This window comes from Seriola dumerili, unplaced genomic scaffold, assembly GCF_002260705.1.
Source record: "Seriola dumerili isolate Sdu_G_001 unplaced genomic scaffold, Sdu_1.0 BDQW01000073.1, whole genome shotgun sequence".
Classification (NCBI taxonomy): domain Eukaryota; kingdom Metazoa; phylum Chordata; class Actinopteri; order Carangiformes; family Carangidae; genus Seriola; species Seriola dumerili.
In genome coordinates, this window is record NW_019174328.1 from 6,163,723 (window position 1) to 6,184,530 (window position 20,808).

Here is a 20,808-nt window from a genome sequence, read left to right on the forward strand (position 1 = left end):
CAGCACTAAACCAAATCCCTTCTTATCTCCCATTGGAGGCTGGCTGTGACCACAGAGGTCAGTAGTCCCGATTGTCTGGGCCCACTGAGGGGAACACAGACCGAGTTAACCCCATGGGTCACGACTGGTCCTTGGACTCAGTGGCCATCAGGTTAATGACTGGCCAACGCTCATTCTCTCCATTGTGACCCAGTGACAGACATGTAGACAAAACATGGAGGGAGAGTCAGCAACTTTCAATGGCCTTTTCCCCAACATTCCTGATATGGACACTAATGAGTCCCTAAGGGAACAAGAGGTGCAGACATAATTCATCTTGGCAAGACACATTTTCCTATATGCTCCACTAGTGCAAATCCATAATGCATGAAAATGATGTTTTTTGGAATGACATGAAATGATTGGCTTGGTGCAATAAGAGTGATGCTCCCCCGCTCAGAGCTCTGACAATGGGTATTTGCACTGCTGTCCACTGGGTATAAATAAAACTATTGTATAACAGGAAGACTAAAAGCTTTAGTGCAAAGCCAGACGACTGTAGTTTCCCTCCATTTTGCTCTATAGCTTTATGATCAAGCTGTAGGTATAACTGCACCATTATCTCAACCCACTGTGCATAACCAGTGGGGTGAGCTCCTTCATTTTCAAAATCTTCAGAGATGATGACGATCATGGTCCTCCTTTATAAACTGCGATGACCCACGTCTCACCATTGTGTCTGAAGATTGAAGAGATTATCTGGAGAATTAATGATTTTCTATCAGATGGAAAAATATCATATAGTTACACATCTGTGTTGGCTGTGAGGGCTACATCTGTAAACCACCGCCATACAGTAAAGGTCATATGGAGCTCCGTCTGTCACTCGTGTGTGTATGATGGAGCTTAGTCCAGAAGTCATGTGTGGTTTCAAAAGGTCATCGTTAAATAGTGAGGTCCAGGCTGGTCTAAGCTGGTCACATGATGATGTTTTCATGACCAGTGACACAGTAATGATATCTGATACACTGATATATGACAATATGTCGTGGCTTATTTTCCATCCGCAATGCAACAAAAGGTCTTTAAAACAGCTGTATCAAGGATATTGAGAAGCATACTGTGTATCATCCATTGCTCCAGCTGTAGCTATCAGATGCCTTATCTTTTCCATTAATGGTCTAGCCATGCATGTACAGGCAGTGATGGCAAAGTCAGTCATCAGAGGGCTCAAACCTTAAACCTCCCTCCTGCCCCTGCATCTCACCTCATCCTCGGCCCCTAAGAAGCTCGGATGTGTATCAGCAGACGTTGACAGTGTCGTCGCCATCAGCATTTGACATCTGTCATTATACCATCTGCTCCATCCAGCAGCTTCCCCCTCCAACCATGGCAGTGCTTTTTCATCCAAATGTGCCTGGCACACCAGAAAGCCACTGGATGAGTGGCAAGAGGGTGGCAAGTTAAAGAGATGGGCTGGCGTAGCAGCTATTTTAGACAGTTTTAGACATTTACTAATACAATGAAAACTGCCCCATTCCTCCTTAAAAACCAATGTAAAGTACAATGGAGAAATCTCTAGGCAAAATGCCTTTAAATGGCAGGTGTCACATCTGACCAAACACATCATCCATCTGTGTCTAATCTACTGTATCCACTATAAGGCTTACCCACATGAGCAAGATCAGATTAACCAACGATACATTTACTAGACACAAACAAATAAACAAACAGAGTGGCACATGAGGACGCCAATCCACATATATCCTTAAGCAATGCACCACAGGCCATAACATCTCATTTGTGCACATCACATAAAGAGTGGAAATATGGTGCCGTGAAGGGCTGCTGGCGTCTTCCTGTGGTTCCCAGAGATGCACAATGACATACGCCAGCGCCTGAGCAAAGCTGTTAAACATGCTGTCTTGATGCCATTACACTGATTACACATGAGAAGTCCCATAATGTGCACTTCAGACTAAAATTATGAGTGACCCTAAGAGAATCCAACACACTGACCTTGAAGCAGTGGGAGTGGAAGATCCCGTGGGAGCCATTTTTCAACATGCCTCAGATAATAATACGAAAGGTTTATTGCTGCTTTTTATTCCAAACCGGTGGGAAGCATTGCTGGCACTGATGAAGTAGATAGTTCAGGAGTTTTCACATGATCAGGAATTTTACAAATCTATTTGATACCCCAAATCAAAAGAAAGCCTTATTTCAAGTCTTTGTCAGTACTGTACAAATTATGAACACTGCTCAGTAATCCACGCACCTCCACCACAAACAGATCCCCCGTGGAACAGGGAATCGATTCATAAAAAAACATCAACCTAATGACGGCATCTGTGCTTTCCCTGACAGTGATGAGTGGGCTTAAATTCTTCCATAAATCCAGACTGCAATCAAAACAAAGGCTGGCAGAAAAGACGAAGAGAGAGTCTGGCTCTCACAACAGGCGCAGGCAGCATGTGATCCCCTGTCTGCTGGTTGGTTGGTTTTGAAGCAACAGGATTTGGCTGGAGAGGCCTATTGTGACTCCTGGCTAACCAGTCAGCCAGCCAGCCAGCCAGCCGGTCAGCTGGTCGGCCAGCACAGACCAGACCACGGTTCCTGATCCTTGTCACATGGATGCGGTGTGGGATCTGTTGGAAAGAGGCACCAAATGCTTTGGCATTTTTCTATGGTACAATAAGAAGAAATGCATCACTCCTAGGTCCAGTTTTTTTTTTTTCCTTCTGCTGTTCTCCAAATCATGACTAGTTTGCACACCGGTAGCAAAGAACCGTGGGAACAGAGACAAAGAAGGGGAAAGACCAGTAGACCAGTCAGTGCACAAGAAGACTGAACTCACCCGCTACTGTTAAGCAATTTCCCAAACCTAAACAAAGCCCCCAAACAACTGTTTGTTATTGTAATATCTTTACAGGCAATTTCTGTGTCCAAACACAACATAACGGTTGTAGTGGGGCGTCTCCGAGCCCACTAGGTCGGAAGACATCCTAAACAGCTCTGCAATGATAACAACTGGATATGGCCCCTGGACATGTCACAGGAAGCCGTTTCTCTGCCAAACCTGACAGGTGCCTTATTGTTCAGCTGAGAACACATTGTGCACATAACTTTATTTTGAAAGATATCTATCCGGCTCAATTACCCATTGTCTGGTTAGTCAGGCAGAAGGCGCTTTTAGAAATAGATGAGAACATATTTCTTCTTCAGGGCCCTTTCTGCACCCGATTGATGGCAGAATGCAACAGATCTCTATTCAAAGTAAGATTGAAAGATGTGCCTTGGCATTGTCATTATTATGGCTGCTGAATAGGTCTCCCTCCAGGAGTGCACTGCTAGCAGTGGGTGAGATGGGGTACCTCAGCAGCTGCATTTTCATCTACATTAGGGAAGATCTTGTCTTTAATCTATGTTTCATCCATCTGGAAAACACCTGCCTTCCCTTCTGTACTGTAAAAAAAAACATAGACTTTCCAACAGAAATTTCAACAAGCCAGGAAACACTGAAATTTAAGATCAAAAAGGTTAAGTATTGTGTGCACCTACATAATGAGGAATTAATTCAAACTGGGTTGGAAAATATGTTAACTAATAGAAATATTTGCATGACGACAGAGAAAACGAGGAGATTAATTGGGTGGTTTTTCGCTTTTGTGCACAATAATAGCAAATTCTTCACACATCACTACAGATGTCTTTATGTCCGTTCAGGAGAGTGGTCAGCTGAAAAATTGCCTCCATGATGTGCAGCCCTATGACAGCTGGAGTTAAGCCAAACATTTTTGGTGTTAAAGGAAAATATGTTAAATGTTATACCAGGCCATGCACATACTGGAGCCATCTTAAAACACTCTTGTGCCTACTTAGTTCAGCACAGCCCCACAGAAAACTAATCTTTCCCAGACATAAAACCCAGTGAAAAATAATGGTGTCTTATTGATTTTAATGCCAAAGGAGCAGGGAACTCTTTATGCCTGATCTGTTCAGATGGGACCTGTGAAGCCAAAAGGACATAAATCCAGAGTGCTGAAAATTAAGTGATGGAAACTTACATTTACACCCAAGAACACCTAATTGTTGTGTCTGCAGCTAGCCACCAGCAGAGGAATAGGCCTGTTTGTTTCCCTTTATTGGAGTTTTAGTTATTGTGGAGGATAAACTTCCTGCAGGGAAACAGCAGAGGATATGGTACTGGAAGACAAACAACATTTCACTTGTTTACTCTTACAGTGGGGTATACAGTGCACTGTATATTGAATACAAGCGCAGACCGTAATAAAGCAGCATTGTATATGCTGCCTATAAACAGAGTGTCAGATATTATTTATGGGAAATACAAAAAAAAGAACTGATGTTAGAGGAACTTGTTCTTTGTCTGGACATACTGACATTGCTCCACAAAGTGAGGCTCCCTCTAAATAAGCACATAAAACAACAGAAAAGCACAGTAGACTGTGACTTGCTTTGACCGTTGCTTGTATAAATAATAATTTATCACACTCTGAGCTTTGCAGAACAATGATATATGGCCTGTTAGACTATAGCTGCGGTCTTCACCTACAGTGTGCATGTGAAGGCTTTACTACCGATGACCAGTTGTACAATGATGCCTTTATCGCCCCCCATCGTTTTCATGGAAGCATTCCACTAAACAAACTCATTCAAAAATATGTCTGTGCTAATCCAGTCCAGTTACCCCCACCCGACTCCCAGCACGCGCGCACGCACACACACACCACCACCGCGACCACCACCAAAAATATGACGTCAACATGTAATATCATTAACCGTAAAAATTAATTTTTAAAAATTGGAGTGAGCCTACCTTGTGGAATATGAATATAAAATGTTATGTATTTTGCATTGAATTTGGTCTACATGCATGGCTAACGTGCTTCTTGGTAAATAAACAAACAAACAGGGGTCAAGTACAACAGCACCATAGCTCATACCATACACTTTGTGAATAGACACAAACATAGGCTATAGATAGGCTACATCTGAAACATCATATCCTCCACCTCTTTTTATGTTTCTCGCTCAAATTACACGAGCTTAGGTGGCTGAAAGTAACTTTGTGTTTGTATCCTTTGTGTTCACTATTATCATGGATGTGCCAGTGAGTCTCTTCGGCTTTCGCCCACTGTGTGTATCGCTCCTCACTTTTAGCTACAGCCCTACTTTTTACTTTGTTGTTCGGTTCAGAGGGAGAAAAAAAGACACTCGGGTCTTACCTTACAATGTGAGCGGTGTCCTGACCGGGGTTGCCAGATTGTTGACGTTGTTAGTTATCCTTGAGAGGTAAAACCAGTTGTATCAGTCGTAGTCGCTCTGACATCTCACTCTTTCGCTTTCAGCCTCCAGACTGAAGTAGCACGGACCATAGCGATATCCATCCAGCACCTATCTCCGGTGATGACAGCGCGCAAGCAAAAGGCTCCGCCCACCCGACGCCGGTCCAAACTCTGTGTTTTTCAATCACTGTCTGGTCTGATAAATCACTATCAGAGATTTATACTCTGAAACTGAAAATAGACTGAGTGATTAACGTTTTCTACATGTTAAAAGCGAATAATGAGCCTGCTAACCTAACCTAAGTCCACTAGCCTTGTTGCCATTCACCACAAGACTATTTTGGTCTGTATGCCCAATAAGCCCTACAGTGGCACCATCTGGTGAACTGCAGAAAAGTTGCTCTCCCAAACTCTACCTGAATAAATTATCATCTCCATATACCTTCGGTTTATGCTTTTAATGTATTGTGTTTGCCTGTACTTACTTTGCAGTTTTTGTTGTTGCTTTGTTTGCTTGTTTGTTTGTTTGTTTTTTACTATTTCCTATTACTTCATTTAGAAATAGGAACCCAGAATCAAATGTATTTACAATACTTTATTTTATTTATTTTTTAAAGCAATACTAATGAACATAAAGTCAATTTTAAATTCGTGATATAGCCAAAAGAACCCTGAAACTACATTTCCCAGGTATTTCTGGTTATTGTATGACGTATAATGCTCGCGACAGTTGTTTGTCTCCATGGAGCCGATGGAAGCTAAAAGCCCGGCGAGTTTGCGGATTAGCTAAAAGCTTGCTAGTTGGCTGAGTGGGGTTTTTGTGGTCACACAGCTTTCAGGATGTCAGCAGGACAAAATAGTGACATTCTTAAGACTCTGTTTTCATTTGAGCTTTTGGTTAAAAATGTCCGAATCGAGAGAGATACTAAAGTTTCCGACGAGCTGGCTCTTGGAGTGCGACTGCTAGATTTCCCAACGCTGCTCATCTATCAGCCTCAACCCAGAAGTGGTGACATTAACCAACCCGGAGAGCATGACAAAGAAAAGAGAAGGGAATACGCCTTTAATAGAGGCAAGTCTTGTTTCTTCCAAATGAACCTGGATTCACTGCACACCCATCTATCTAACACCCCTCTCTATGCTATGGTGTTGGATGTGAAGGAGGAGATTCCCAAATTAGTTGGCTCCTCCCTGATATCACTGGCCAAAGTGATAGACAGAATCAGGCAGGATGTGACTGAGCATGGTGTTTCTGCTCCCTCATCACACGGAGAAAGGCGGCTTGTTAGCATGTGCAGCCTCACAGGGGAGAAAAATGGCTTGATTTCCCTGAGTTATAAACTGATAAGTCTGGGAGCTAGTCTACTGCCACATATCAGGGACAGGAGGGATCTTCAACGCACCAGAGTACATGGAGGACAACATGTACAAGAAAGCATCGAGGAGAAAAACATATGTATAGAATCATTGCCTTATGACTGTAGGAATGCCCATTCAACCACACTGGACAAGTCTGACATTAGCAGAGACGCCCAAAACAAGGGACTGGCAAACACAAAAATCTCAATGAGTGAGGACAAGCAGGACGGCGCTGCTGTGTGTGTTGCTACCAAACACAGACCAAGAACCCAAATTCCTCAAACACTCCAAGAAATTGAAAACTATTTTGAGGAGGATTTAACCATATTCTGTCCCCCACATCTTTACTACAGTAATTCTGCAGAGGAAAAAAGCAAAAACGAAGGAGGGGATTATAAGTTGTTGACCCTAGACTCAGAAGCTTTTACATTTGAAGACTCATGCTCTGAGGATGAGATGTCTGAAAATAGAATTGAGGTTCCACATTCTCCAATGATGGAACAGAGAGTAAAAAATGATGCAAAAACATCAAGAAACCAAGAAAAAAGTGGGGTGAGTCCAAATGTCCTTGGGGAAGCTTTACAACAGATGCCTCTACTAAATGCTCTTCTTGTTGAGCTGTCACAGTTAAATGGCCAGAACCCACACCAGCCCTTGTCTGTTCATCCTAACCTAGCGTGGATTTACAGGCCTGCATCCACAGAGCCTTCAGCTGGGCATGGAGACACACCACGAAAAACATTGCAGAAGACCAGCCAGGGGACTAGTTGCTACTTTAAACATTTACATTCTCCTAGAAACTGTTCTACTCCAATAGTTAGGTCTAAATCTGTGCAAAAGAAAGACAGACAAGAAGAGGTTTTGATTGAGAGTAAAGCTTCCAGTAAATCTCAGAGGAAGAAGCTTGTTTATGGAACCACTAAAACATTTAATCTAAGGCTTAAGCAAATTTCACCTCTTATAGTAAAACGCCGTCAATGCATGGAATTAACACAGAATGAAACACAGACAAGTTTGACCAAAGGAAAGACAAAGTCAGAAAATAAAGTTGTAAAGTCCAGCAAAAGGAAATCAGTACTAAAACAGAGCTCCAGTATCAATGAAAATATTGAGACAATGATACAAAGCATCACAGTGGACTCTGCACTACAAGGAACAACCACACTTAAACAGAAAAATCTGCATGGGAAAGATAAACATGATAAACAAAACTCAGAAAAACCATCCCCTTCTGAGAGGAGAGACATGAAATTTATTCACATCCCCAGTGTGGATAGTGACAGCGCTGCCCAAAACAGAGACAAGAACGAGCATCACAGTGAATCAAATCAATCACACTCTGACTCTGACAGGCACAGAGAGGAAATTGAATCCTCAAGAAGCAGCAGACACAGCAGCCCAAAGTCTTCATTTTCAGACTCCAGCGGGGAAGGAAACGAGGAAGGAGACTACGTTGATGACTTTAACAGTCTTGAACCCAGTGATGCCTACTCCCCTGACCCCATGAGTAGCCCTGAGCCCTCTAGAGCCAAAACTCCAAAGTCCCCTGTCCGCCCTGACTTCTGCAACTCCGACTCTGGCTCTGAATCTGTCCAGAGGAGAGCAGTCCTCCCTATGCCCATCAAAGCCCCCAGCTCTCCCCAGCGCTCTCTGAGGGGTACACACATCATTCGACCTCGAACCCACGCCTCTGCCCTCAGCCTTTCCTCCGACAATGGTGACGGAGAAAGGTCGGCTTCCTTACAAACCATATGCTCCAGAAAGCAGATGACAGACAGCAGCAGAGTGGAAAGGAGCTGGAGTCAAAGGAGTGAGTCCACCAAAAACAACAGTCCAGTTCGAGGATTTTCTGCAGAATCAATATCCTCCTTTGAACCACAGGAGGCTGAGGAACTGGAGGATGAGCTGGGATCTCTGGATTTTAGAAAAGAGTATCAGCATATCTCTGAGCTAGTGGCCAACAAACTCCCTGGTTACACTATGTAAAGAAAAATATATAATTCTACACTATGGTTATATCAAGGCTACACTGTTTCTCCCAACCACGGGAAACAGATGAGTGTAGTATTGTACTGTACACATCTTGCAAATATGTAAATTAAAGTAAAGTTGTAAAGTTGTCCTTTCAGTTATTCTATCTGACAACCTTTTTGAATAAAGACAAGCTTTTTGTGGAAATAATGTGATCATTTTACGTTTTAGTCACTCAGTTACCATTCGGCCACTGGACATTTGCATAAAGCGTTCGACCATGAGTCTTTTAATAACATATAAGAGGATTGAAAATCTCTTAATGCACACCGTTTATGCAAATCATTTAATTTATAAGCTCTCATTTCTAGTAGAGGTGTCACAAACTGAAAATCTCCCTCTGCTCAAAGAGCAGCTCCTGATTTCAGGGTAGTGCCTTTAAATACTCACCCACTACTTTGCATGTTTCTCTTGGTGTTATTTGATAAGGAAAATAGGAAAACAGACAGCTGTTTTGTTGATTTTAAGACCAGTTTGTTCTGTTTTGCATGATACTGTACTGTGTTCAGAGTTTCTTTTCCAGTTTTGAGTTGCAACTGAACCATAAGAATTTACAGTGGTGGAAAATTTGGTGCTACATTATAATTATATTCCAGTATTTTTTTTTTTTTACCTTGCTACATTTATAACAGCTATAATTATTGGTTACTATCCAGATTATGACTTTAAAACCATATACTGAGCATATAAAATACAATATATTGTTACACAGAAATATACACTCACCTGTCAAACAGCTACAACTTTAAACTGCTCCTTCCACTTAAATTCATCAATCCAATAAAATGACAAATAAGATTATCATACTAACTAACTATACTAACACACTAAAAGGAGGTATGCTGTATCACGAGTACATAATCAATAATAAGAGCATTTTGTTGACAAACTTTACTGCCTTTAAAGAAATACTAAACTGGTATCTCTCCTTTTACTTAATTAAGTATATGAATACTTCTATCATCTCTGCTAATATATGAGTGTTTAAAACAGACGTTTCAACCATACAGTTGAATAATGTCTTTTTTCATCCTTAATTTATATATTAAATGAATTAATTGAAAACCATGACTTAGACACTGTTCAAAGAATGTATTACAGTTGATAATAATGTTGAATTTGCGCATTAAATAACCTGAAATCCTCGAGAAATTAGCTAAAATAAAGTACGTTTTTCAAAATAAAGTGCTGAAGTCTAGTAACTACTGCGCATGCGTCAAAAAAATCTGTGTACGGAAGAGCTGCAGCGGCATGTTTAATGGTGTAAACCGAGATGTTCAAACACGTTTTCTTGACAGGACCTCCAGGTAACACTGAACATCCAGTGTGTTCGCTGCTCTTGAAGTTAAAGTGGCTGCAAATCCACACCTGAGTGTCAGTCAGTAAACGTTGACGCTTTGTCTGATCAAAGTTAGCTTGTTATAGCTATTTGTGCTCGGATAATATCGATTTATAGTGGTTAAGCTTTACTGTAACTAGGTATTAATGCTATTAGTTTAAGTCCCTCCACAGACAGAGGAGACGTTCGTACAAGCAGTCCCATTTAATCACTATTTCAACACGTTTTTAGTCATTCTTACTCAGTCATTCCATTCGGAAGATAAACTAGTTTCTACAACAGTCCTGCAATAAATCCTCCCTTTATGAAAGATATAATGTTCATATTTTGTCGGAACTGTTTTAGAGTGGTGTTGTTTCAACTGTGTGATCATTTTGGAGAATGTAATTTGTGGTGCTGTTGAACTGCATTGCATTATACAATGAGATGTGTCCGTAGTTTAGCCTGCTCTCACTGACATAAATGGCACAAACTGAATATTATAACTGCATGAAGATAAGATTGATTTACTATTGTATTAGTCTAGATAAGGTTCAGTAGGTGTACCTAATAAACCAACCAAGCGTACATGGACGGATTATGATAATGTGGGCCCCTGGGCACAGAGAGGTAAAAGACCTCCCAGCTCCTCCTATTTAGGATCCTCAGACTGAAATAGACACATTGGTTTTGTAGATGATTTGCGTCTCTCTGTAGTCTCTTTATGGTGGGTTGGCATATTTTTGTGATGGTATCGTGTCCCTTTTTGGTCATTTTGCGTATCTTAGTGGTTGTTTTGCCTCTTTTTGTGGTCATTTAACTGAACTCAGATTTCCAAAGAAGAAATATTTCACATAGAGACTCTGGCCCAGGGGCCCCCCTAACCATTAAGGCCCCTGGGTACACCTGATTGGTGATCTATGCATGGATTTATATACTGTGTATTTAGTAGACTGGGAGCATTGATTAAAGAATAAGGAAGCCAACGTGACTAATGCGTAGATTAAACGTGTTCCAACATTTAACAGGGAGGGTGTGTACACCAGGTGTAAATGGTGATGTTACAGTGTTTTTTTTTCAGTGTCTGTTTGTGCTTACAGGTGTGGGGAAAACCACTCTGGTCCAGAAAGCTTGTGAGGCTTTAGTGTCATCAGGAGTGGGAGTTGAAGGGTTTTACACAGAGGAAGTCAGGGAGGGAGGCCGGAGAGTCGGCTTTGATGTTGTCACCCTGACAGGAGAGAGGGGCCACCTGTCCAGAATCAGGTAGCGTGGTTGTCATCCTATCTCAAACCTAACTACCTGCTCTCTTTTATCACTTTGTTTTGACTAACCTTCACTTCATCTCGATTTACAGAGACGCTGCTGGTGCGTCTCACGGCAGACGGGAATACACAGTTGGCCAGTATGTGGTTGACTTGCCTTCGTTTGAAAACCTGGCTCTCCCACTCTTCAGAAATGTAAGACAGCAACATGTGTTTTTTTTTTTTTAAACTCACCGTCATCAATAGATCACAGCAACCTAAACACCCCCGTGTCTCCCCACTTAACAAATCATCAAACCTTTGATTTCCTCCGCATTGATGGAATAATTGGAAGCTTGCAACCACATAAATTCCAGAGTGACATTTTTAGTGTTGGTGGTGCCGTCTGGCTGTCACTGACCGTGATTAATCCAGCATGTAAGTGAACCTGCAGTGACGCCTACACATGCACTGTAAAGGAAGGTGTCTATGCCTTGGCGGCACATATTCCACTTTCATCTCATTTAAAGCATTTCTGTAATCACTGCAGATCACCCGTCGTGTGTAACATGCAATCCCAGTCACGGTCATACTATCCGTCAGTGAGATTCACACGAGACATTAACATGATGAGATACTGCCACGCGCTACATTAGCCACACGACCGCCAATGAAACCTGTTTAATCTTTTTATCAATAAATGTCCAAACTGAGCTGGTTTTCCTTTTATTTCCAAATTGAGCGTGCACTTACAGTGTTGTTGCTTAATGCTAACGTCTCTCATCTGCAGGTAGGGTCAGCAGATGGGGGCAGCAGGAAGGTGTTTGTCATTGACGAAATTGGCAAAATGGAGCTCTTCAGCCAGTCGTTCATCAGGGCAGTGAGACAGACTTTAGATAGCTCTTCCTGCACCATCCTGGGCACCATCCCCATCCCCAAGGGTAAACCACTGGGTCTTGTGGAAGAGGTGCGGAGCAGGAGAGATGTCAAGGTCTTTACTGTGAGTACAAATGCTAGCAACACTCTCTGGAAAGAAAAAAAAGATATTTAGGTCAGTTTAGGAGCTTACAAGTACCACAATAGCTACAGGACACTGTTCACATTGCGTCCACTTGATCTTAGGAGGTCAGTCAGTCTGCTCAGTAACGCAGAAGGGGCATGCCCTGCATTATCCCTCTCCTATAGCAGGATTAACTCTAAATCATGCGTGACTGATTCAACAACAAAGGGTGGTCTCAAATGTCAAAATAATTTATCACGGAAGACTCAGTTATGGATATTGTCATGCAAAATACCCACTCTGCCGGAGAAGTTATTATATAAAACAAAGTAACGAGGTAGTGTAAACATTTTTTGCCAAACATGATGAGTAATTTCACTTTTCAGACAGTAGGCCAGAGATTAGGAGTTGATGTTGACAACATGTGGTTTGATAATCTCAGAATGGACATTGTATCCTTTGCGGCTTAGCACCCACAGGACAAGACAATTGCCACAGTTTTCTTGTTGTTTACTTTCGGCAGCGCAAGTTGTACAATTTTACATTATCTGCAGACTGATTTTTGCTTATTTCTTTTCCCACTTAGGTGTCGAAGGAGAACCGAAGTGCTATTCTACAAGACATTTTGGCAGCACTACAAGAATGTCTAAAACAAACACCCTAATATGGAGCTTCAGAGCCATTAAAGAGGAAAAACCCAGCGGTTCGTGCGTATTTTTGTGCTGACAAGAAGTTTTATTTGTGTCAGTGCATACACAGCGCACACAGCCAGAGCATTCAGTGGGTCTACACACGCTTCATAACAGCCTTGTGACCTAACCTGAAGGGCATCCGAGCCGCTGAAAGAGTTAGTGTGTCACATGCATGCATTTATGTACACAATTCATGTTTTTCATCCTCATACAGCCTCAAAATGGATTGCATGCTGAATAATTGATTGTGAGATGGAACACAGCGGGGGGAATTGTTCGGTTAGTGTGTAAATACCCCGTGCTCTCAGAGTCAGGCTTCGCCCTCAAAACAGCTGTGTTTTATTTTTTATTTAGCTGTTGGTCTTATAGAGGCTGCAGCATGCCTTTCTCATTTTGAGTGTAGAAAATTCATTTGTTCTCAAGGACAATCGGTGCTATATTTTTTTTTTTCTTTTAAACAAAGCAATGCTCTGTTCATTCATTTAGATCTGTGCTGCGTGAGCCTCCCAATGTGTTTGTCTTGTCAACCTGAGGATGTGCTCATTGAAAATCAATCAATATTTAACAGTACAACTGTATCCAATCCTTTCATGGTTTCTTCATCTACTAGCGTGACCAGAAATTTAAAAAATAAACAGTTATTGTCTTTCAACAGTGAGATAGTTTCTTTTCATATAGTCAAAGATGGACATTTGTTTAGCAGATGCAGATGTTTTCATACTTTTGATAAGCTTTACTGTTGTTTTCATATTCAGCAGTACAAATAAATATGCTTGACTTTTGTTTTGCGGATTTTCTGCTCCGTCCTGGGAGATAATGGAATTTCTGCCCATGCACCGTCAGCTTACAGTAAAGGATAAATAGTATCGCTGAATGTAGGATTTTAGATGTCAGAGTGCATTTATGAAGGGTTTACTCTGATGCTGCAGCACAAAAGTGGTCTTTGAAGGGTTTTAGAGCTATAAAATGAGACATGTAGTCAAACTCTGTGACTGTCAACACACAGCTGCAAATTAAATCTGGCACTTAACTACTTCTTGTTCTTAAATGTAGGTTTAACAGAAAGAGGTAAAGTAGCTTTTTAGAGACTGAAGTAGCTCAAGAACATTCAAGGTTCATGAGTTTATTGATAGTTCAGCTCACACAGACTGCAGACTTGCTCGCACTGCGTGAGCTCCGAAGTCTGGCACTTGTATCAAGGTTTTTAATAGAAACACTCTGGTAGAGATATTTGTTTCTGCACCAAAGCATCTTCAGGTCATTTGAAAGTGAAAATACATAGAAGGATTTTTTGGCTTTTTTTTTTTTTTTTTTTTAACACTGCTTGTATAACTGATGTAACCTGTCAGGCTGGCTGCAGAGAGAGCTGCCAGCTGTGATCTGCGTCAGACATGCTGCTGCGCCAGCATCTGTTCTGTGGCCACTGCTGACGTTACCTCAGGATCAACTGGCACTAACAGTCACCGAATTGGCCTCAAAGTCAACGGTGCAATGGTCGTACTTTTGAACTAACATGGAAATATGACGCTGCGTCGTTATTGTTGGTACAGTCTTAACAGGCAATTAGGGTTGGTGCTATGGTTCATGGTTGGCAAGCCGAGCAGCACCGCTGAGGGAGCTGGCTCTGCTGATTGGAAGGTGATCCTCAGCACCCTGCAGCAGAGTAGCAGATGGGTTATGTAACAGTGACAAAGACCTTGCCAGTTTTACTGAGTAAAGTGTGTGTGTGTGTGTGTGTGTTTGTGGATGCATTTGATGTGTTATGATGTAATTAGGAAAGCATATTGTCCATATTGTGATATTATGGACCTATGATTTATAGCAGTGATTCCCAGCCGGGTGTATCTTGGTCGTTGCCAGGGAGTGTGAGTAAAGCTCATCAGGTCAAACATTTGGTTTCTTTTATTTGAATAAATATTCTCATTTGCTTAACTATTTGCTAAAGGTAATGGATATACTGTTGAAATAGCCAAAAGTAATAATGGCTGAATTTAAAAGAATAAACATTTAAAATAGTTTTCTGAAAGTAATGAGTAAGTGGTTGATGTAAATAGTGTTGTTGAAGAAGGGGTACCTGAGTTCATCTGACAGGACTGTGGGGGCACAACAGACAAACGAGATTGGGAACCAACACTTTACAGGATCATGATGAAAGTATGAAATGTTCCACATCATCATAACACCAGTATTTGATATAGCAGAGAAGTCAAAGTCAAAGGGTTTTATTTATGTATTTATTACACAGAAGAGAAACCCTGTCCGAAAACATCTATATTTCATTGTTTTACTGTAACACTAACCGCACATGTGGGCACCTTGCTTGCTATTTTACATTGGAAACACCACGGGTTTGTTCGGACATAACAATTGTGTGACTGTAACAATTGGATACACTGTCAGGGGACCTGAATGCATTGATGTGTCCTAAGTAGGAGGAGTGTTGCATGAAAGACCGTATGGCGGAGCTTGAATGAATATGAAGTGAATTAATATCCATATCGCAGGGATGCATACGCACCATATCTGCGGGACAGATGTCTGTATGGCACCCCGCACCCTTTATCCCTCCACACATGGAGGACACAGAAATGCAAGAAGCTTACCAACAATCCAGGACAAAAGGGAGCTTGCCGGCTGGAGGGAGAGGGGGGGTGGAGGGTGGGGGGTGGTTTCGGATGGTGGGGAGCTGGTTCTTAGACGAGGAAATTTCTCTCCAGTTATTGCACTTTGTGGTACCAGCCCAGGAGGCACAACGACAGCTGTAGAGTAGAGGCATATTATGATGTATTGTCCGAGAAGCCCTCGGCCAAAATGCCAAACACATCTGATGAAAATCTGACATATTGTTCAAAGACCATGTGGGAGACACACAAAAGCCAGCTCCAGCTTTCCCAAAGCCGAACTTCAGATGCACTGTTTATTTCCCAAGATGATCGTATGATTTATTGTAAGATGTGGGGTTAAGGCTTCTTAGCATCTGTGATGTCAGATTTCTCAGTGCCAAAGCCTGCACATGGTAAGTGCTTAGCAATACTCCCTTAAATCAAGGTCATTTCTCAGCATGCACTGGGTATGTGAGTTCTCGCAGTTTCTGCAACAAGGCTTTGCACGGGCCACTTAGTGCGACAGGCAGACATTAAGATTTCAGATATAATCCCAGAAAGCTATAACCAAGCTTTAATTCATCTCATTGTGCTGATGAGCATAACTAATGTCCCCTGGTTTTGACAGGTGGGCTGTTAATGGCCAACGGGATCCAAAGGTTTTGGAAATGAAGCCATTTGATCTGGATTCCTAACCACTATTCCACCCTACTGCCCACCACTGATGATTTCTAAACCAGTCTTCCCATTACATCACTTTCATGGGGCTCCCCGGGGCTGCTGGAAGCTCAGTGTTGGGTTTCAAAGCCAGTGTCCGGGCCACTAGCACACCACTCTGTAGGCCTCCCCTTTTGAGCTTGGGATCAAAGCTCAAAGAAGCACGTGAAAGAAAATAGAAGGAAAATCTTTGCCTGACCTTAACAAATTCCTTTCTTGTTCTTAAAATGAGCAGCTTGTATATACAAGCTTGTATATTTCCAAAAGATACTGGCATGAATCTATACTTATTTTGATCTAATGGCTTAAAGAGCAGTCTCTAACTTATTCCCTGCAGAAAGCTGCAATGTGTAAAGATGCATCTTTCCAGAGGCACAAAGGCCATTTTCCATCAACAGCAGGGGGAGATGTCAGGGCCTGAGGACATCCTTCTCCTCTTACACTACCTTGATGGTACCTTGTAATCTCCGGATCTTTTTGAATGACTGTGGTAACCGCTGTGAGTCATCCTTTCACTTGGCTACAAACCGAAAACCTGGACTTTACCTCACCTTTGGGAGGATATGTCATGTGGGCTGTTATTAGTGGTTAGAAACGGAAAGTGCAGCAACCGAAGTGTGGAGAAGTGTGTGGGCGTTGTGTTCTGTGGTTCACCTATCCATTGCCTCGCCATGTATTCCCACACTCAAGAGAAAAAGCCCCAAGAGTGTGGTGACACACACACACACACACACACACACACACACAAAATGAGTGAGTGCATCACTGTCTCTGCAGGGGAGGAATGAAACCCCCCAGAGCTGTGAAGGAAGCAGTGGGAGCTGTCAGAGGGTGATATGATGGTCAAAGGGCACAGAGAGGACACAAAGATCGAGGGCAGGGTGATCAATCGATTGACCAGTGCTGCGTCCCTCAGGGCCTCAAAGGATGTGGCTGTCATTCCAAACTTGACGGTAGACAAGAACATACAAGAACTGTCTTTATTGTGGAGGGGAGAATCCAAATGTTTGTAGTCCATGCATGTCAAGAAAATAGGTGCCACATGTGCATGCAGCAGCTCTGTGAATTAGCCCGTCACATCCTGTATGTCACTGCGAGTCATTACTTGTCCTGCACGGAATACACTAGTAACATACAGATCATTGCAGTGGCACATGAACATGACCTACATGGGGATTTTGTATAAAAACTGAACAACATGTTGGGAGTATTTTACAGTGCTGTGAGTCACCCAGCACTCAGCTCTATAGAGTCTTGATAATGATTCACAGATTGCCATGATTAATGCCTCTGCTGGACGCTTTTGACAAATTTGCACCACAAACGCACAACTTTGCGAACTGTTTCCATTCCATACGCTACTGTAGCTGCTGTGTGCATGTGTGTATGCATATATACGTGCCAAGACCACACTGTGACATTTGGCAATGCTATATGAATGGAAAGGTGGTGTAATGGTTGTGCCAAAACGCAATGCTTCTTTTTTTTTTTCTTTTTTTTTTTTACATCAGTTATAGTGCTACTCAAAAAAAGGTGTGGTGGTTAAAGAGAGAAAGTTGCACTTTTCACAGCTGGTCTCACACCTGTTGTTCAACTAACACTTCAGCAGCTTTCATTACTCTCTGAATGATCGTTCAACTGCTTCAGTGTATCACTGACAATTCAACTGATTCAATTCAAATGATTTCTGCGATTACACCTCAGCTGATTTCAGCTGCTTTTGGCAAACACTTAAAAAGACATTTCAAACCCTTCAGGTGACACTTCTGCCTTAGGTGCCTTTAACGTCAATACAACACTGCACATATATTAGCTTTTCCAAGTAGTTCACATCTTCCAAATCTTTCAATAAATTTAAATGTGCACAAAGAAATCCATTTCCCTCTCTGCAGTAACCAATCTGTCCCTCAGACATCTTGTAGCAACTACTTTGTAATGCTAAACAGCAGCATTTTGCAAACTCTACATGCATATGATTCATTATGCATCCATAATGTGTGTGGAGAATGCTTGGTTCCTCAGCATATATGCAACATTCATTATAGATTTGTTTGAGTCATGTCTTTGAATGTGGGCAGGTTTTTAATATGCAAAAATAAGGCACAGATGTGAAAATGTTCTTAGCCTGGCCTGGCCTTTAATCTCTCTGTTCGTCTAATCCCTTCTTCTTCAAAGCCTCCAGCGGTGACAAAAAAGCTTGAGTGTAAGAGAAATGAATATTTTCATCAATTCACAGCAAATCATTGATTTTAATGTTTTATTATGAATAGTCTTTGGTACAATTAGTATTTAAAATGTGTTAATATCAAATGAGCTCAAGCAGTGTCAAACTGCTGCTTTTATGTGTGCCACACATGTACACGCGGAGGAGGAGAGCTGTCATGATCTAGTTCAGTAAGTGTTGTGATTTCAGTATATCGTTAATACTTGGTCTTAATTTAGTCATTGTGATAACACCGGGATTATTCTCTAAATCTACATGATTCTCTGTTGAGCAGGAAGCTTTACACAGCCTGTTAACCTGATAACACCACAATCCAAAGAAATACAAAAGAAATACAAAATAAGACTGGCGGGAAAATGTGTTGTTCAATTAAGTAATCTACAACTACGCAGTGCACACTCACACAGTATTGTTATTGCTTTCAACTGAACGAGAAAAGTGAAGAAGAGCGATATAAATATCCATAAACAGGACCTATTTAAAGAGACTTTTCAGCCCATAAGTGATTTATATAAAACACATCAAAAATAAAACCGTACTAGCTCTTCCAATCATAAATATAGTCAGTAGTAGCATTTCTTTGCATAATATGTGCACTGCACATTGGAATCTATTGGTAAACACTTTATTAGTAAAATCATCATTTAAAAAACTCAAAGGTCCCTTTTCCCAAAGAACTTCTTGAAGACGGACTTGTTGCGTGGCCGCGGCAGGCTGGCGTAGCTCCTCAGAGCAGAGTCCTGATACGTGTCGCGCTGCCATCCAGCCATGGCCAGCAGCGGAGGCTCAGAGCCTCTGCTTGTGGACGAACTGTCTGATGATTTATCTCCAACCACCAGAGTCACACAGTAGTTGGAGCCTCTTTCCAGGCCTCCAGGGGTATGCAACATGGGCTTGATCTTCTGGTAAGTTGCTGAGAAGAAACATAGCATACAGGACATTAGAAGACATAATAAAAACAGCTGTTTATGATTCACAGACAGATTATAGATCATTTAGGTTAATAACTGCAAACTGACCAGATGTGAAGGAGTGGGAGCGACGCTTGTTGCTGAGCCAGTCCTGACCACTGAATACAGGGGAGTGAGGGGAGGAAGGGGTGTTGTCGCTGGATGCTCCAGACAATCTGTGAGTCATGGTTACACTGCCTTCATCATCATCGTCATCATCTATAGAAACAAAATATTAAAAGCAGAAATAAAGAAACATTTAAATAAATAAAATAGAAATAAGTCAAATATTTACTGTAATAACAGATAAGAGCTGTCTGTGTGCAGTCCTTTGATACTTCAGTTGTTTAATATGTAGTAAGACAATGCCTTAGCTCCCCCTAGTGGTACATACTACACCTGCAGCAGCCGTTCACTATCTTCTTTGATAGATAGAGTACTTTTAATAGCAGTCTGACACACTATGCCAAATGAAATCCTGAAATCCATTTTGAACTCAACAGCAGCCTCAAGGGTAAAGAAACTTAGTTTATAAAATCGTTACAAATCCTGTATGAATACAAATCCTGCTTGATCAATAATGAGCATAGACGAGTGCATCATCTAACCACGTGTGGCCCGGTGGGGCTATTCAGTATCAGATAATGGGGGGTGGTGCTTGGTGGTGCTTCCTTCCAGTAAGTGTGAATGTGAAGCAGATGCATGTTTGGTAAACCCTCCCCAGGTAAATATAGCTTTTGTCTACATAGCAGAGGGCCTTACCACAGCAGCCTCCATGTGAGGATGAGATGGTCGACTGCTCATCCAAACTCCTTAAGTGACTCTGTGGCATTTGACTGAACTCTCTGGTGAGGACAACAATCTCTTTGGTTTGGGCGGCGCCCGGCGGTTTGGGCCTGGGGAACGTGGAGGTGACATCATGTCGGGAGGAACAGTGGCATTTGGCGAGGCCGTGACAACCGGAGCAGAGGGAGGGATTTCTGAACGGAGCGAGGAATTTTATAAATGATTATTTATTAGGCGTCATTTTAAGGATTAAAGGCATTTCAATGTGGGAATCAAAAGTGAAGAGACGTTGTTTAACCACCATATCTTACAAGGAAATGGGGAGGCCTTGCTCGCCAAGGACACTTGATGTTGAAGACTCACTCTGACCTAAAAAAAAAAAACATAAATATGATTCATGGAACATAAACTCACTCATGGCATAAATGAGCTTTGAAATAATTATGTTTACCTGTGTTTGCTTGTATTTTCATCATCCATTTCTTCATCATAAAGCGTGAGGGTGCATTGAGCAGATATTCAGACCCATCACGGAGCCTGAAGGTTAACATGGAGATGACAGAGGGTTCAAACACACAGCTGACATAAATATGATTCAT

The 20,808-nt window shown here is 41.9% G+C and overlaps 3 protein-coding genes across 3 annotated transcripts; 2 read left to right on the top strand and 1 right to left on the bottom strand.

The window, feature by feature from the left end:
• The first annotated feature begins 6,128 nt into the window (after nucleotides 1-6,128).
• On the top strand, nucleotides 6,129-8,713 carry map10 (microtubule associated protein 10). Its single transcript, XM_022744010.1, has one exon. It carries the CDS (start codon nucleotides 6,129-6,131, stop codon nucleotides 8,631-8,633), a length of 2,505 nt encoding a protein of 834 aa, XP_022599731.1. The 3' UTR covers nucleotides 8,634-8,713.
• A 1,184-nt stretch (nucleotides 8,714-9,897) lies between these two features.
• ntpcr (nucleoside-triphosphatase, cancer-related) lies at nucleotides 9,898-13,604 on the top strand. Its single transcript, XM_022743866.1, has 5 exons — nucleotides 9,898-9,985; nucleotides 11,097-11,259; nucleotides 11,351-11,453; nucleotides 12,028-12,237; nucleotides 12,824-13,604. The coding sequence occupies exons 1-5, from the start codon at nucleotides 9,952-9,954 to the stop codon at nucleotides 12,899-12,901; spliced, it is 588 nt and encodes a 195-aa protein (XP_022599587.1). The 5' UTR covers nucleotides 9,898-9,951; the 3' UTR covers nucleotides 12,902-13,604.
• A 4,782-nt stretch (nucleotides 13,605-18,386) lies between these two features.
• On the bottom strand, nucleotides 18,387-20,741 carry LOC111220649. Its single transcript, XM_022743811.1, has 5 exons — nucleotides 20,661-20,741; nucleotides 20,521-20,578; nucleotides 20,186-20,403; nucleotides 19,493-19,642; nucleotides 18,387-19,386 (listed from the first exon to the last, which is right to left on the bottom strand). Exons 1-5 carry the CDS (start codon nucleotides 20,698-20,700, stop codon nucleotides 19,127-19,129), a joined length of 726 nt encoding a protein of 241 aa, XP_022599532.1. The 5' UTR covers nucleotides 20,701-20,741; the 3' UTR covers nucleotides 18,387-19,126.
• Nucleotides 20,742-20,808: the final 67 nt, after the last annotated feature.

Excerpts from the sequence above, each read along its gene's own strand:
- LOC111220649 (XM_022743811.1), bottom strand. The coding sequence starts at position 20,700 with ATGATGAAGAAATGGATGATGAAAATACAAGCAAACACAG. Across the intron at positions 20,579-20,660 it reads GAAAATACAAGCAAACACAG|GTCAGAGTGAGTCTTCAACA; the intron begins GTAAACATAATT and ends TTTTTTTTTTAG. Across the intron at positions 19,387-19,492 it reads CTCCCACTCCTTCACATCTG|CAACTTACCAGAAGATCAAG; the intron begins GTCAGTTTGCAG and ends GTTTCTTCTCAG.
- ntpcr (XM_022743866.1), top strand. The coding sequence starts at position 9,952 with ATGTTCAAACACGTTTTCTTGACAGGACCTCCAG. Across the intron at positions 9,986-11,096 it reads TTTCTTGACAGGACCTCCAG|GTGTGGGGAAAACCACTCTG; the intron begins GTAACACTGAAC and ends TTGTGCTTACAG. Across the intron at positions 12,238-12,823 it reads GAGATGTCAAGGTCTTTACT|GTGTCGAAGGAGAACCGAAG; the intron begins GTGAGTACAAAT and ends TTTCCCACTTAG.
- map10 (XM_022744010.1), top strand. The coding sequence starts at position 6,129 with ATGTCAGCAGGACAAAATAGTGACATTCTTAAGACTCTGTTTTCATTT.